This window comes from Typha angustifolia, chromosome 15 (genome assembly GCF_048772165.1).
Source record: "Typha angustifolia cultivar Huaian chromosome 15, ASM4877216v1, whole genome shotgun sequence".
In the NCBI taxonomy this organism is placed as follows: domain Eukaryota; kingdom Viridiplantae; phylum Streptophyta; class Magnoliopsida; order Poales; family Typhaceae; genus Typha; species Typha angustifolia.
In genome coordinates this window covers 837,169-852,727 of record NC_133253.1, presented here as the reverse complement: position 1 = coordinate 852,727, position 15,559 = coordinate 837,169, and the positions used below count along the sequence as shown (strand labels likewise).

Sequence of the window (15,559 nt, the reverse complement as noted above, 5' to 3'; positions counted from 1 at the left end):
AAGATGCTTGTTGCAGAAGACTGGAAGATGAACTCGATACAGAAAATAAAATAAGCATATGACAACTTTATGGGATTAAGAAGATTTTCTACTAAAGCGCTAGCTTCTTCAGCAACCTTCAAGTACTTCATACTAAAAACCTCACTTAGATGGTGTATGGACCAAAAGAAGGATGGTTGGCATCTAAATGGAGGCTATCGTTCGAGGTTCACAAAATTAGAAGAGAGATACCAATGTGCTGTAGTAGTGATACACCATAACTCGTCCCCAGCAAAGGCAAAGCAAGTCTTAGCTTCAAAACTTCATTATCTAAGATTTCAGAAGATTGACTGACCTCATAATGGCGCACAAAAGCTTCCCTCGATTGAAGCAGGCCATTTATAGTTTGTTTCAAATCTGTTTCCGTTTTCTCATGTGATTCATTCTTATTTTTCAAAATATTTTGTCTGCAAAGGCATCTAATTAAGTATCATTCAAGAATACGCACAAATCGGACACAAACGAGCTAAATTTGAAAAAGGAAATACCAAAAACAAAATGAAAGAGAAGAAACGAAAGCTACCCGAGATTCGAGATTCTTCCGCAGCTCATCGCTTGAAGCTAACTCAGCTTTCAACTCCCACAACCGCTTAAATCTGCTTCTGCTTCTGGAATCTGGCGCTCCGCTCTCTCTCTCTCTCTCTCTCTCTCTCTCTCTCTCTCTCTTCTGGCATCAGAAGGCGAATAAGAGAACAGAGAGATGGATAAGATAGATAGATATATGGGGATATGCTCTGAGAATTCGAGCGTCGGAGTTGAGGGCGAGAAAGCTGCATCTTGAAATTGGATAGGCCGAGTAGCAGTAGCTCGACGGCCATGGCGCTCTCAAGTGTAAATTCGAAGGTGCCACTAATAAAAAGGAAAGCTTTTTCGCGAAATAGTCCCTTAAAAGTTAAAAGTTCTACATTATTAAATGACATAAGTTAAGTCTTTTTAGTCCCATATCGGAAAGTCTATAAACATAACGAGGACCAAGAGCTTTTATAAGCGGCTCGGTTCCTCCGTAAATACTCACGCAGCTGCGTGGTGAGCACAAAGCGAACTATTCTTTCGCCTTTTACTAAAGAATACCGTGTGCTCGCCACTTGAAGCAGCATACGCCTATTTTTGGCGGGGTTACTTCTCACGGAGTGCTCCAATAAGATCATAAATTACAAGTGTTTTCCGTCTCCATTTCCAGGTTTTAAAGCAATTGACTAACGCGTGTTGAATCAATGGAGAATGGATTATTTTTCATATAAATCATCATTAAAATCCATTCTGTTGGCAATAAGTATTTTGACGTAATTAACACGTTTGTGCTACGTAAGAACTGCCAAAATACCAGTGCGCTATCTCCTGTCATCGTTTACTCGATACTTATTTTTGTTGACATAGATGGGATGTGAAGGAGCATAACTACCAAACAAACCAACAGATGACAGTTGACATTAATGAAGTCGAAGGGCTACAGCTATAATTTTTCTCAAATCTTATATAAGAATCCAAAGTGGTATTTCAGCTAAATGGTAAGATCACCATTTTAGCAAATTGATGGAAAATGATAGATAGAGAGAAAACGAAACCAAGAAAAAGGGGAAAATGAAAATCTAGGACTAGGACCTGTGGCACATCTAATTATAAACAACCTGTGAGGTGGCCAGAGACCAAAAAATTGTACAAAACTTTACAGTAAATTAGGTTCTCGGTGGTCTTTGCGGTGCTCTTGACCTCATACTGGCTCTACGGGCTACATCCCATGCCTTTTGCGGTGCAACAACACCCTGTTGTGATGCGAAGAATGACTCGTAACCCGGAGAGTCAAAAGCAAAACCAGTGTGCTTGGAGGTCTCTCGAGGAAGCTGGGAAATGGCATAGCTCCTGGCTTCATCTGGTGTCAAATGGTTGCCAATCTCCAGCAGTTCCATCCGGCTGTTATCTTCAGGGTCATCCTTGTGCATCTCCTGAACTACTTGGTAATCATACGGAAAGAACCACCTTTGAATTCTGGAACCACAGATTGATGGGTTGAGTAGTTTTAAATGAAAAGAAATTGTCAGATATGGATGTTAACAGCAAGCATGTAATCTCACAACGTAAAAAGCTCTTCAAATCACAGGTGACTTTCGTATCAACTTTTCAGCAAGTAGATAAATCATCAAAAAAATGGGAGGTTCTCATAAAATATTTGAGAACAAAAATAAATTTAGGGTGGTTTCGCTGTTGTCTTTCTTTGGCTGATAATCACAGTAACTGTTCAATCTCACATGAATTAATAGTTCTTCAACCCAAGTGACTTCAGTATCTAAAATGCAGGCAACCAAACTAAAGCTACAAGAGGAGGAAAAGATCAAAACGTCCAGCTTATCTAAACAGTTGCAAAATTTTCGACCAAATGCCAATCATCTAGAAATCGCACCCAACTTCTGCCGAAATAAAATAAGGGAAAGGATGGGCACTATACCAAGCTTATAAGGTTAATTATTCAATAAACTAATCTATCTCAATTTTCGTTTTAGCTCAAGCAACTGAAAAATAATTATTCAATTTCATTAGCATGAAAAGATTTTAGAAACAGGAGAAATTTGATAGATTTGATCCGGTGATCTGCCTTCATCTCTAGGGCATACAAAGAGAACCAAGCAGAAAAAATTCACAAGGTCGAAAAGCTATAATACAAAATTCATGAAGCGACTATATAGAAATACTAAGATTATTAACATCTTACCCTTGGTATAGGAAATCGCCAAAAAGTGCAAAGATTGGAACCAGAAATAGTGTGAGATAGAAAAAGAATGTGCTCATTAGAACATAGATAACGAAGAATATATTTTCCTGCAAAGAATAACAATATATTAGATATAAACTTGTAGGTTAACTAATTGAGCATATTCAATCAACTTACCTGTCTATCATATGGTGTCATTACACCAGAGTATATGAAGATAAACAGGAACCAGGCTAAAATGCTCCCTGCAATACTTATATAGTGCCATCGAGTAATAGAATTGCAGGCCATAAGGAGTCGCAAGTTAACAGTCACCACAACACAAGTGAATGCCATTGTACTAACATCCCAAAGCCCAAATATCTTCCCTGAGGAATTTTGTCCCTTTCTACTGGCAGCAGTTGTGAAGTAATAGAACACCAATGACTGATAGAAAGAAAAGAAAGCCCACACAGCCACCACTCTCCATTTAAAGAACATATTTCTGATTCCTTCCTGGTAAAGTTGTGGATATTTCTTTGACAGCGAAGCACTGACATCCTGGGAGAAAAGAACATTTCTTGTTTGAACATAGAATCATATTTATTAAGCAAAGTCATTCCTAATACTAACTGCAGCTAAATTTCGATATCTTGTGTAACATCTACCAAAGGCAAAGGTGTCATTGCATTGAAAGAATGCATCTCAGGCAGTGAACATACCTTGTCAAAAAGCCCAAGAATGATGACAGGTAACGCTGTGAAAATGACATTGTATAAAGACTGAAACCAGTCATCATAAAATCTCTGACCAGAAAAGCCAGTTTGAAAGGTGAACCAGAACTGAGTCAACGTAAAGGTAAGATTCTTGTAAAAGAAGTAGAGAATAACCTGCAATAGACAGAGCTGAAGTTTACTTTTCTTGATAACTAAATGAACTACAAACAGAGAAGAGAAAAGCAAACCTTGCATAGTCTTAGATATGACCAGCGTCCATGTACAAGAAGCAGATCAGTGAGGAAGCGAAATTGAGCAATGGCAAAATCACTAGCCATTACAGCTTGCATTCCTTCCAGCCCACTTATGCCAACTCCAACATGAGCGGCTTGAATCATGCTCACATCATTTGCACCATCACCAATACTCAAGGTGATCTTGCGAGCACCTTTCTTGACCAGGCTAGTAACCTTTAAAAAACATAAGTTACTACACAAACTATAAAGCGCACATAACTGACTTGTTAGAAACTAGAAGATAGGAAATTTAAGAACTTAACATTACTAATAATACATTGCCCAACTATGACAGATGATGGTCAGTAGTAAAGCTACAAGATCACAACAAGACTGAGAAGAAAGGAAAAAAAATAAAACTAAAGCATAAAAAATAATTGAAAATCTTTGACCAATTTCAGACATATTTAAGCCAAAGACTAAAAATTAAGAAACGAGTTTAGATATCTATCACACTGATAGTTGAATAAAGTAACACTAAATGACTAGGATATTAACCACAACAGAACGAGTAAATGACCGATAAAGTGGCAATCATATGTTTCATGAGGTAATAATAATAAATAAGGTTAGTCATGAAAATCAATCATTAAGAACCTGTCAAGTTCAGATATGATGTTGATTGGATTACACACATATGAGATGGCATCCATTTTTGAATATTTTGACATTGAAAAACTTGAAAATTCTAACCAGACATGTTACATTGACACATAAAATAGACTTTCACTGATGCAAGATTTCCAAAAGAGCTATCCTTCAATTATGATTATGCTTTCACAAATCTAGTAGTACTGCTACATTCATAATACAAGGAGTTGGTTTGTGATACCTAGTAGACAATAAGCAAGATATACTTTACCTGTGCCTTTTGTAGTGGAGAAACACGACAGCAAACTACTGAACTACAATTCAAGCTCAAATTTAGCAGATCCACACGTAAACTTGGATCCAATGCATACATCAAGCATTTTCCATCAATTATTAGAGCCAATTTTGGTCCTGATATTGAGTACAGGTAATGATGAGCCTCCTCAAGGCAGCGCTTCAAATCTTGATTGACCGTTTCTCTGATAGTATGTGCAATCTCCACAGGATCTCCCTGAAAATAACTTAAACTAACTTCAGCGAAAAAGAATTTCAAGACCTAAGCTTGCCTGAGGGGATTATTTGAGAGCAAAAATTGTGTCAACATGAAGTTTAGGGAAAAGAATCTATCATGGTTGCTTAGACAACATGAGTAAGCCTTTGGAGTTCAAGCCGTGCTTTTATAAATCCAGATGCATCATAGCAGTATATCTTCATCTTACCCTATCTTCAACTTCTCTAATTTTGTCGGTTTCGGAGCTGATGATGAATTGTTTCATGCCATTGTTTATCAAGTTGCATGCTGTCGGGAGAGAAAAAAAAAAATCAGCAACACAAAGCCAAGAATTAGGAAATTCTGTAGATAGTGAAAATCCTGAAACATCACATAAACTTTAAATAAATAAGCACTTCTTCCTAAAAGGATAACAAGAAGATATTACTCTCACCATAGGCTATATTTATTGCAGTTTCCATTTTATCCCCTGTTAATACCCAAATTTTTATTCCAGCTTTAGACAGAGTTTCAATACAAGCTGGCACTCCTTCTTGAAGCTTATCTTCGATAGCTGTGCATCCTATTAATATAAGATCCTTCTCAATCATCTCTGCCACCTATAGAAAAGTTATGTCACAAGGTTATCTAACGATTCATGAAAATTTTAGCTAATAGCATGTAGCTATTATCTACAAAATTGGAAGATCATAAATACCAGAAATAATGATATGCAAAGGGACACAAAGACTCTTCCAAACAACACTAACTAGACACTTGCATAGTTAAAAGTTTGCCTCAAAAGAAATAAAATTAGACAACACTCTCAAAAGAAAAAATAATATTTAGATAAGACAAGCAAGGTAAAGCTACAATTCTAAGTAAGATTCGTCTGTAGTAGAACATTTAACTTTCACCTCATCAAGTTTCTTTTCACGTTCTCGCAGAGAAGATTTAGCTTGAATAAATTTCTGATTCCAACTTTCATACAGTTCATTGCTCAATTCTCGATAAGCAAGGCAAAGTGTACGTAAGCCAGCAGAACCAAACTGTTCTAAATGTTCCCTAGTTAATCTTCTAACATCTTGATTTCCACCAGCTAATCTCTCATATATAACAGTATCGGCACCCTGTTGCATACATGGGAGAGTGACCATTAGCTTTAAAGTTTGATTTCAAGGTTCAAGTTCAAAAGTGTTACCTTACAATAAAGAATGAGCCTTCCATTTGGATAACGGCACACCACAGACTGGCGCTTCCTAGTACTATAAAGTTGTACAGAAACAAAATCAATCATAGTGGCCTCAAGGCATGAAATTCACATAGTAAAATAACTCCAAGAACCCACCTATTGAATTCCAAGACATTTAGGATCTCATATGCAACATCTTGAATTTTGCCCATCTTCTCAACATGTGATTCACGAACCATGACTGTTGTTGGCGTGCGTCTGGAAAGAAAATTTATGAAATCAAGTGGATCATAAGTAGAAAATAGTAATCTAAGAGAATTAGAAGGCTACCAACAAGTGACCTGAATAAAGAAAATTTATGAATTCAAGTGGATCATAAGTAGAAAATAGTAATCTGAGACAATGATAAGGCTGCTACCGACAAGTGACCTGAATACTGACACCACAAACATGTAACTAATCTTTTCCCTTGCCGTAGGCAGTGGTGTGCAACAACAATGGATGCCAACACCAATTGCAACTCTGAAAAATTTTGCTAAGTTTTGAACATTAACTAGATTCCATCTAGATTAATATTTTATATTAAACGTATCAAGCAACACTTTAGCACTATCAGACAAACTAAGAATCATTCGGGTAGTCTGGCTGCAATATCAACTATGGAAGACTACTGTGAACAAATAATAATTGGAAGTATCATGACTATATTAGGAAATCAGCACTAGAGAGTGTTTCTATAACATCTCTTATAAAACTTGAAATAAAAAAGAATTGGCCAATTAACATACCTATAAAAGAAAAACCCAAATTTTTTTGCAGCAGTAACAAGAGCAGCCTCATCTGGTGATGCAGCTTGATATGTGATCTTTTCCGGGGATTCATCACCTTCGGGAAGAACAGTATGACATATTGCTAGACATCTAAAGAATTCCTGTACAGAAATATGACTAGATCAGGAATGCAATTGTGATATAACACGAGACAAAACTTTGAAAGAGAAAGAACAGGAGATGGAATTTCGACGTTCAATCAACAAAAAAAGAACGGAAGGGAGGTTTTCTAAGTGGCAGGATAAGAGAGGTCGGTAGCAAGGAAGGCCAGAGAGAGGACAAGAGAGATGAAGGGCATGGAAGGGGAAAACTTATGTGAAGCTCTGGTTCTGAACCCAGGCCAGGCCCTCAGGTTTGTGTTACGTCCAGGCAGGACAAGGGTTACTATTGTGAGAAAATGAAGATGATGCAACTTGCACTGTCACAGATCTAGAACTTCTTTCCTATTACCATCCATTTTAAGTTCCAATAGAAGGAAATCCTCTTTCACGATCATCAGTCTAAAGACATCAAAATTGCCTACTGCTCGAACAGTTAATGATACTCAATGCTATTTACAAGCACTTAAATAGTTAAATGTATGATCAAGAACCCTATTTTTCTTTTGAAAGAACATGTGCAATAGCTGCCGGACCGGCCCGGCTAGGCCCAGCCATATGGCTGCTTAAGCAGCAGCCTAGGGAACCTAGCCAAGTAATGTATATTACCACATATATTGGGGCCCCAAGTCTTGTTTACTTGGGCCCCAGGCCCAATTGAACCTATTGATCACCCCAAAATCTACAAAGCTGTTATTTTAAAAAGCCCCAAACCCAAAAAGTATCATTTTAATAAGCCCAAATCTCAAAAGCTATCAAGGAGGTTCGTCCATGGTCATTCTTTAGAATTCAAATCCCAAAATTTCTGTCCACTTTCTCAGCCATTACTTACCTTTTCAATCCAATCAAATCTAATTATGCAACAGTAAAAAATCTTTCCTAATTCCTAATAAATCTAACCCTAATCTTTTCACAAAAACCAAAACATCATTAGTTTTTTAATAATACTAATCTAGATTGGTCTCTCTTTCAAGAAACACCCCAAAATTAATAAAGATTATAATTGACCGTACTTGTAACAGTAGCTTCTGCAGAAAGAATATTCTTGATATTGAAAAATTCTTTCTGCAAATTAGACAATGTGCAGAAAAACTAGAGATAGAAAGTGTCACAAGAAAATGTCACGAGAGATTTTACTTCTTTCTGCGGATAAGATTTTAAAATAAATAAGATCTTATTTGAGATTGACAATGTCACAAGAGATTTAAAGAGATTAGCAATATTATCAATTGAATAAGAGATATTAGAAAAACTTAATTAAAACTTTTTTCAAAGTAATTTTGCATCTCAAAAAGCAAGAAAAATGTTTAGATAAGTTATTTTTACTTTAATTATTATTTAAATTATAAATGCCAAAAGGGTCTCATTCATTATATTTGCCTGGGGCCTCAAATTATGTTAAGACAGCATGCTTAGCTATACAAATTTCCCTACCTTGCAGGCCTCAGGATCCCTCTCATTTCTCCATGCACCACGCATAATCCGAGCATCGTCAAAGTTGAAACCTTTCTCATGCACAGCAGTAGCTGATCTTTTAACCTGTTACCAAAATTATAAGCATAAACAAATTAGTAGATTCACCTTTCAACTCTTTCTGCAACAAGTCTAGTATTTTACACGGCATCAAAATTGGCAGTTGCATAAATGTTCTTAAAAAATATACCTCATCAACTGTCAATCCATTCCGTTGTGCTCCTCCTCTCTCTATTTCAGTGATACCAGTTCCATATATTTCTCCACCAATTGAACATTTAAAGAACTCCATTAGGTTTCTTGTTAGTGTTCCTGTTTTGTCCGAAAATATATATTCCACCTACATCACAAATCCCTTTCAAAGTTGGGAAAGTGTAATCAACCTTATTTGATGGAAAATTTTAAGAGAAGTAATGAATCCAAATGCGTCATGAATTCCAACTTAACAGCTAAATCTCTTTTAAGGTTAAAGAAATTAGAAAATATTCCCATAATATTTGGTTCGACATGTATGGTTCAAAAGGATACATCTCGAATTACGCATATTAAAAATTTAATTAGGAAAGAAGAACAATGTGCAACACTTGACATAAACTTAACAAGGAATTCACATATATGGCAAATGTAGTTCAAGGGTATACAAAGAAATTATAAGAATGCATGACAAGCATCAACCTGATGGAAACAGGTATAAAGAGCAAGAGGCTTTATCATCTAGAATCTAGATTGTATTTTTGTGAACCACGAATCAATAATTTGCTGTCTTTGTTTCCAGTGTCATAGGACTAATCTGCAGTGGGTCAGAATGTCAGATCAGTTTCAAGTCCACATCCACTGTCAAGGAAATTTAAAACAGCCAGGAACCCAAAATGACCACTGCAACATGTTTCTCTGACCCAATGAATCAGTCCTTATCAGTATCAGCTCAAGTAAGTGGGTCAACATGAATTGAACAGATTTTAGTGTTCAGGCTGTGAAGGACTGGATCAGGTGAATATCCAGTATCAAAATATGTCTAGATTGGAACCAAACCTGGCAGTCTAGAAGGTCCACTTTTCATGGCATAATCACAAGTTAGATAGATAGAGCATGATATTTAAAAAAGGAAGTACCTGCCCAAGTTCCTCATTCAGGTTGGATGTTCGTGCCAGTGCAGGGGTGTTAGATTCAGAATGATACATAAGCAGATCTTTATTGATGAATTGGGTAGATTGTATAAATTTGATCATCTGATAAACCAAAACTAGCAATTATCAGCTAACGAGTTTTGTCAGATTTTTCAAAAGAGCAGATTCTACAAGGAAATTAAGGACCTACCTCAATGGAGACATATAGAGAAATGGGGATGATTGTTGAGTACAGTGTTATCAGGGTAAACATAGTCAAAATAGTTACCTGAAAGAAAAGATTGGTAAGAGAAGGACATGCAACTAACCCACACAGAGAGTAAGTCCAACTAAAAATACCACAAATCTGTTGTCAGGGTTGAACTGATTCTCCACATCTCCAGAAAGTCCAAGATAGTAGTACTTACGATTGATAAAAACCCCACTGAAAAATTTAAAGCATACAAACAAGGTGAGCTTACAAATTCAACAAGACAATAACATACCAAAAATACAACCAATATCAACATAAACGTGCACAGTGGATGACTAATAAACATCGGAACTCTAAATTTAATTTCTTATTTGTCGTTTTCTCTAATCAGTGCACAGTTAAGCAAGTACTTTAAATATCCTTTTACTACTACAGTCAGTTCAGTCATATAATGGCACCTACAAGCTTTTACATCAGTAAAAGCCAACTCTTATAGTAGAGCTCGGGATCCTTGTGCAAACAAATATTGGGATTTTAAGATTATCAAGTAGGGATAATTTTATTTAGATCCTCTGAACTATTGTTGTTTTACACATACATTTACTGAATTTTTTTTATTATCCACATACACCCTTTAAACTAAGAAAAATATTCATATATAACCTTTTTGAACTAAGAAAAATAAATAACTATTTAAACTTTTAAACCAAAAGACTTTTTAAAATTAGGAGATGTATATGGTAGAAAAGAAAAAAAATCCAGGGAGTGTATGCAAAAAATCGTGATAGTTCATAGGGGGTCAAAGTAAAATTATCCCTATCAAGTATTAGCACTATCAATTAACAAAATCTAACTGTAACCAACAGCAAGATATTAAAAAAATTGTTGCAATGAAGAAGTGATGCAAGTTTAACAACAAAACAGCAAAAGTGACGACTAACTTTACCTGCCGATAGCTCCAATGAGACACATGATGAATAGAAATGCAAAAAGAGCAAGTATGAGTTTGTCGAGCTTCCTTTCTAATGTACTTCTTTTAGAAGGAACATTCATAGAATTCATCATAACCTGCAGTATAGTGTTGAGAGGCAGTAGATAATTTAAAAAGGAGAGCTAGAGAGCTAAAGAATGGTAGAACAATCATGCCAATATGGCGCTCCTAGGATAACATACTTTTGTTTCATGCCCAGCAAATATAACAGCCCCAACAATGTACTCTGTGTTCCTAAGGCTGCACCCCTACACAATCAAAAAAGAAAGAAAAATAGCAAAATTGTAATTAAAATACAATATCTTAACATATAAAATAAGCAATTAAAGTTTACACAGTAAAAAAATGCAATCAACAACATAAATATAACCTAGTAATAATGTATGAGTTTTGAATTGCAGTGTCTCCTATATAATATAACCATCATTCCATGAGTAATGACTATGAGTATGTGCATAGATGTCATTACTGAAAGACCAAATTAGTGACGTTCTTGAGCCAATGTTTTATGCAGGCAGTGTCATGTGACTTGTGAAATAAACGGGTTGCATTCTTGCTCACCAGACGAACTAAATTAGTAGTACTACAGTATTCATGTTGGCATGTAGGTCAAGTACTGGGTAGAAAATTCATCACCAACACAAACACATGGATATCACATATAAAACTTCTGAATCAAATCAAGTATGCCTAATTCCATAACAAGTACAAAACCTTCATGCTATTCATAGCTAAAAACTGTAAACGTCTACAAAGAACAACACTTACTCTCAATAATAATTGATTTGGCGAAAGTGGTAGAGTCTGCTTTTCTAAAATAAGATTCCCAGTAAAAGTATACAATGAATTGTTGGGTTGTTCACATTGTACTTCCCCTATAAATTAATAGAAAAATATCAGGATAAATAATAAAATCTGACAACAGAAAATAATGACATAAAGTTTCGTAAAAAGCACAACATAACAACTAACAATTAAGAATAAGCCAAACCTCTAAATTCAGAAGCTTTGCCAGGAAGCACGTAATCCCATGTTTTCTCCAATGCCTTTCTGATTTTCAAATTAGTCTCCCCGTCAAGATTTGCTGTCTACAATGCATGACAAATAATCATTGCTAGAATCAATAGATGAAATGGATGCAAAACTTCATCATTGCACGCATCACAAGTTATAATAGAAAGAAAAAAAAACTGCAAAAACATGGAGAAACAGAACCTCAATGTAGCAGACTCCATCAGGATTTGTACTGGCAAGGAATAGCAAATCAGCAGGAAAAAATCCATCTTGCTTAATCTGCCCCAAATATGCACAATCCATATATCATGAACTCATAAAGAGAATCTACGATTTAAAAATAGCACAAGTCTATGATGAATTGTCAATGAGCAAAAAGAGAAGCAGAAGTAAATTGAATTAGTCACAGTCCTATAGATGCCACATGTAATATCATATGTCTGAGCTGGTTTGTATTTAGGTAAAAACTACTCAATGCTTGCCCAACTCGACATGAGGCTAGGTGACGCATGCCAAATCAAACCCAACCCAAAGAGTAATTACGTTGGATTGGTTCTGATTGTACCCAAATAGAAAATTGCAGCAAAATTTTCAACATACAATGGGACCCAGACTCAGAGAACTACTAAAGACTAACAAAGAAAGTACCATTACCCGCACAAGGTCTCCAACCTGCAGCTTTTTCCAGGGAATACTTTCCCACTTTTCACCTTGCAATACATCAACAGGAGTACTATTAATTGCTTTATCATTCTGGAAACGCTTCTGTATTAAGAAATATAAAGAAAAAAAGAAAGAAGATTAATTATGCGATACTAAATAAGCTTGAAGCAGAGATATTCATAAAGACAAAATTGAAACAGCATGCCAGTGCTACCAACCCAGTCCTCAAAAGCCTCCTTGATGAGAGAGACCAGAAGCACTAGACTAAGTGGAACCACATTGGTTATGGGATGCACTGGACTGCAAAGATAACAAGTACATCAGTAAAAATAGCAAAGTACAAGGAGAAAGGTTGACATCAGTTGACTTTCTCATCAAATAGTACAATCCTGATTCAAAGTCTCCCCCCTCCCCCCAACAAAAGAAACCCAAAAGACAAAAGAAAAAAAAAATCATAATGAACAGGTTAGGGTTAAAAAAATAATCCAAAGAATGTGCAAATATCATTCTTGCAGTTAAAAAAGTAAAAAACAAAAAAACATCACCTGATTGGTGTAGTAGATAAGATTGAGATCATAAGAAAATACAGATTGGCCACCCTCCTGAACTGTCAGAGCAAATGCACATACTTGTCAATAAAAAATAAAAGAATGAATGGACAAAAACAAAAAAAATCAAATCATGATACTTTAAATCAGCTTATTAGAAGTTTACTGGCACAACCAATTTTTCCAGGGCTAAAGTCAAGAGCCAGGTTGCAGAAAAAAAAACATACGACTTGCCAGGTTTAGTCATTTTACATGACCAAAATGACTAAATGACGTCAACTGCTGAATTGTCCAAGTCATGTATTCCAATTTAAGTGAGATCTTGTCTTACAAGCATTAAAAAGTGAGAAATAAATGTTAAAAACTTAAAACGAACATTTTAAAAGGATTTTTCTAAAAGAAACACTTTAATTTATTCTCTTTACATATTTGCATTATATAAGATTATTAAATTTGTCAAAACTCAAAAGAACATAGCGAGTAAAATATTTAGCAGTAGAACAAATCTTCATCACTAATTGGATATTATATATTTATTTCATAAAGGATTGTCAAAATTATCCTATTGGGACTTAAAAACTTGACTGTTAAACTAGAAAAATATATAATTAAATTAACATAATGGCTAGGGCACCTGTTCAAACAACCCTTTTGGTAGAAATGTCAGGATGTTGTACTTCGTAGTTGATACAGAATTGCCCTGAAAGAAATGACAAAATAAGAGCACTGTAGGAGTTCAAAAAACAAGGAGGAAGTAGAGTTCATCAAGTTGATGATATTCTAGCAAACATAAAATAGTGCTTCAAGAACCCAGTTCTTGCCAACAAAAATGAAATAAGTCAATAACGGCCATAAAAATTATCTAGGTGCAACCGCATATACTATATTCATAAAGAAGATAATATAGTAAAGTAAAAAAGCTTACACAATAAGTCATGAATTACTGCAAATAAGATGAGAGGAGACAATATAATATCATAAATAATGTCACAGATAGAAAAGAAAAAAAAAACATCCATAGACTAAAGCATTACCAAAAAAATCACATAGCTAAGCATTCGTATTTTACATATCTTCCTAGGGTGAGAAAAAAAAACCTTGGTATCGTTTCTTTCCATATTTCCAGCAATATTTTAACAAGTTAGGGTAGAGCAATTTTGACGGTTATACTAAATATGACAAAAGAGTTGAAAAGTAGATCAACGAATAAAGTAATGGAAAGGTTTTCAGCATTGGGATAATATATGCATACGGCCGAGCACATCTTGTGCAGGCAAGATGCCAGCACGAGAACTCTGTACTTATCATAATATGGAGAAGGAGAGATATGCTCCATCAACCGACATTGACCACCAGCATGTGTGAACTCATCGACTATCATCACTACCAAAGAGGAGTGAGAGAAGAGGATCACAGAAAAACATGAAACCCCCTATATGGACTTTAAACCTCTTTAAGTTTCGAGATGGGAAAGGGAACCCCTACCCCTCTCTGCTTGCTTGAACAGCACGTGAGTCAAAATATCAATGAACTACAAGTTTTCAGCATTCTATAGTTAAGTCACTAAGTGCACATTTCTCATATTACTCTTTCATGGATTAGCACCTCGACGTCCATTTCAAACCATATATCGAATTTTATCTGATGTGCATTGAAATTAAATGATTCATAATCATAAAAAATTGCCATGCTCGTTCCAAGTCCTAGGATGTGATTTGCTACTGAATTGGTACTTGATGCAACTTAACATGTATTATATGTAGGATACATATTTTCCCTTGTTTGAGCTGTCGCCTTTGGGTAGAATTTAATCCCTAACCAAATTATAATTGCTTCCTTGATAAGAATAGAATACTACAGTAGCTCCCATCAATTAACATAAATTCTTCTTTCACTGCCCACGAAACACTTCATGTTCTGACAATGCTTGCAATAGCATCTAAATGTGTTCGTCTACAGCGATAAAACGAAACCAGATCAAAGAAAAGTACAAACTCTTTCTCGGACTCAAAAAAGGCATAGCAGATCCAATATATCACAAAGTAGCGTCTCCAAATTAAGAAGACAATCTTGACAGAATCCGACCGACCTTGAATCCGACGGGGGTGTTGGCCTCCCGATCGTTGCAGTAGATGGTCCGGTGGCTCGGCGCCTGCGGTTGCACTCGCCCGAGCTGCACCGTCCTCGACGATGTTTGCCGGAGCTCCGCCGCCGGATCTCTCGTCGCCTCCCCTCCCAGCCGGGCCCTCGCAACCCTAACCCTATCCCTTCCACCACTCATCTCTCCCCCTCCCCCTCCTCCTCTCTCGCTCCCTCTCCCCGCTCCAAGATTTCGATCCAAAGATGGAATCGGGATTCAAATTAAAAGGAAAAAAAATGGGGGGAGAGAGAGAGAGAAAAAAAAATTCAACAAAGGGAATAACCGCTACGATCTAATCTCCCTCTCCTCCCTTCGAAACAAGATTCAGATCCAATAATGGAAAGAAGTGCTTCGATCGATCTGAAACGAGAGGGAGGAGCGAGATCTTTATTTCGTTGGAAGGGGGGCGAAGAGGAATCGTCGCTCCGCGTCGGCGACTCTCCTCAGGCTCGATTCAACGGAAATGGGCGGT

General features: G+C 36.2%; 1 protein-coding gene and 1 non-coding gene across 3 annotated transcripts; one reads left to right on the top strand and one right to left on the bottom strand.

Annotated features, from left to right (window-relative positions):
* The first annotated feature begins 1,056 nt into the window (after nt 1-1,056).
* On the top strand, nt 1,057-1,173 carry LOC140779979 (U5 spliceosomal RNA). The gene has a single exon (XR_012107425.1). It is a non-coding gene; the product is annotated as a U5 spliceosomal RNA (small nuclear RNA).
* Nucleotides 1,174-1,487: 314 nt separating this feature from the next.
* LOC140777199 (phospholipid-transporting ATPase 3) lies at nt 1,488-15,559 on the bottom strand. Of its 2 annotated transcripts, none has more exons than XM_073121147.1 (27): nt 15,037-15,559; nt 13,582-13,647; nt 12,945-13,006; nt 12,618-12,699; nt 12,391-12,501; nt 11,938-12,015; nt 11,714-11,810; nt 11,491-11,597; nt 10,905-10,970; nt 10,678-10,799; nt 9,878-9,962; nt 9,729-9,806; nt 9,524-9,640; nt 8,602-8,751; nt 8,373-8,477; nt 6,799-6,941; nt 6,167-6,268; nt 6,020-6,083; nt 5,736-5,948; nt 5,273-5,438; nt 5,048-5,127; nt 4,600-4,839; nt 3,690-3,911; nt 3,448-3,615; nt 2,924-3,286; nt 2,747-2,853; nt 1,488-2,025 (listed from the first exon to the last, which is right to left on the bottom strand). In XM_073121147.1, exons 1-27 carry the CDS (start codon nt 15,226-15,228, stop codon nt 1,716-1,718), a joined length of 3,696 nt encoding a protein of 1,231 aa, XP_072977248.1. In that variant the 5' UTR covers nt 15,229-15,559; the 3' UTR covers nt 1,488-1,715. The 2 variants fall into 2 exon arrangements, with proteins under 2 accessions (XP_072977248.1, XP_072977249.1); XM_073121148.1 differs by having other exon boundaries at nt 12,945-13,001; nt 15,037-15,093.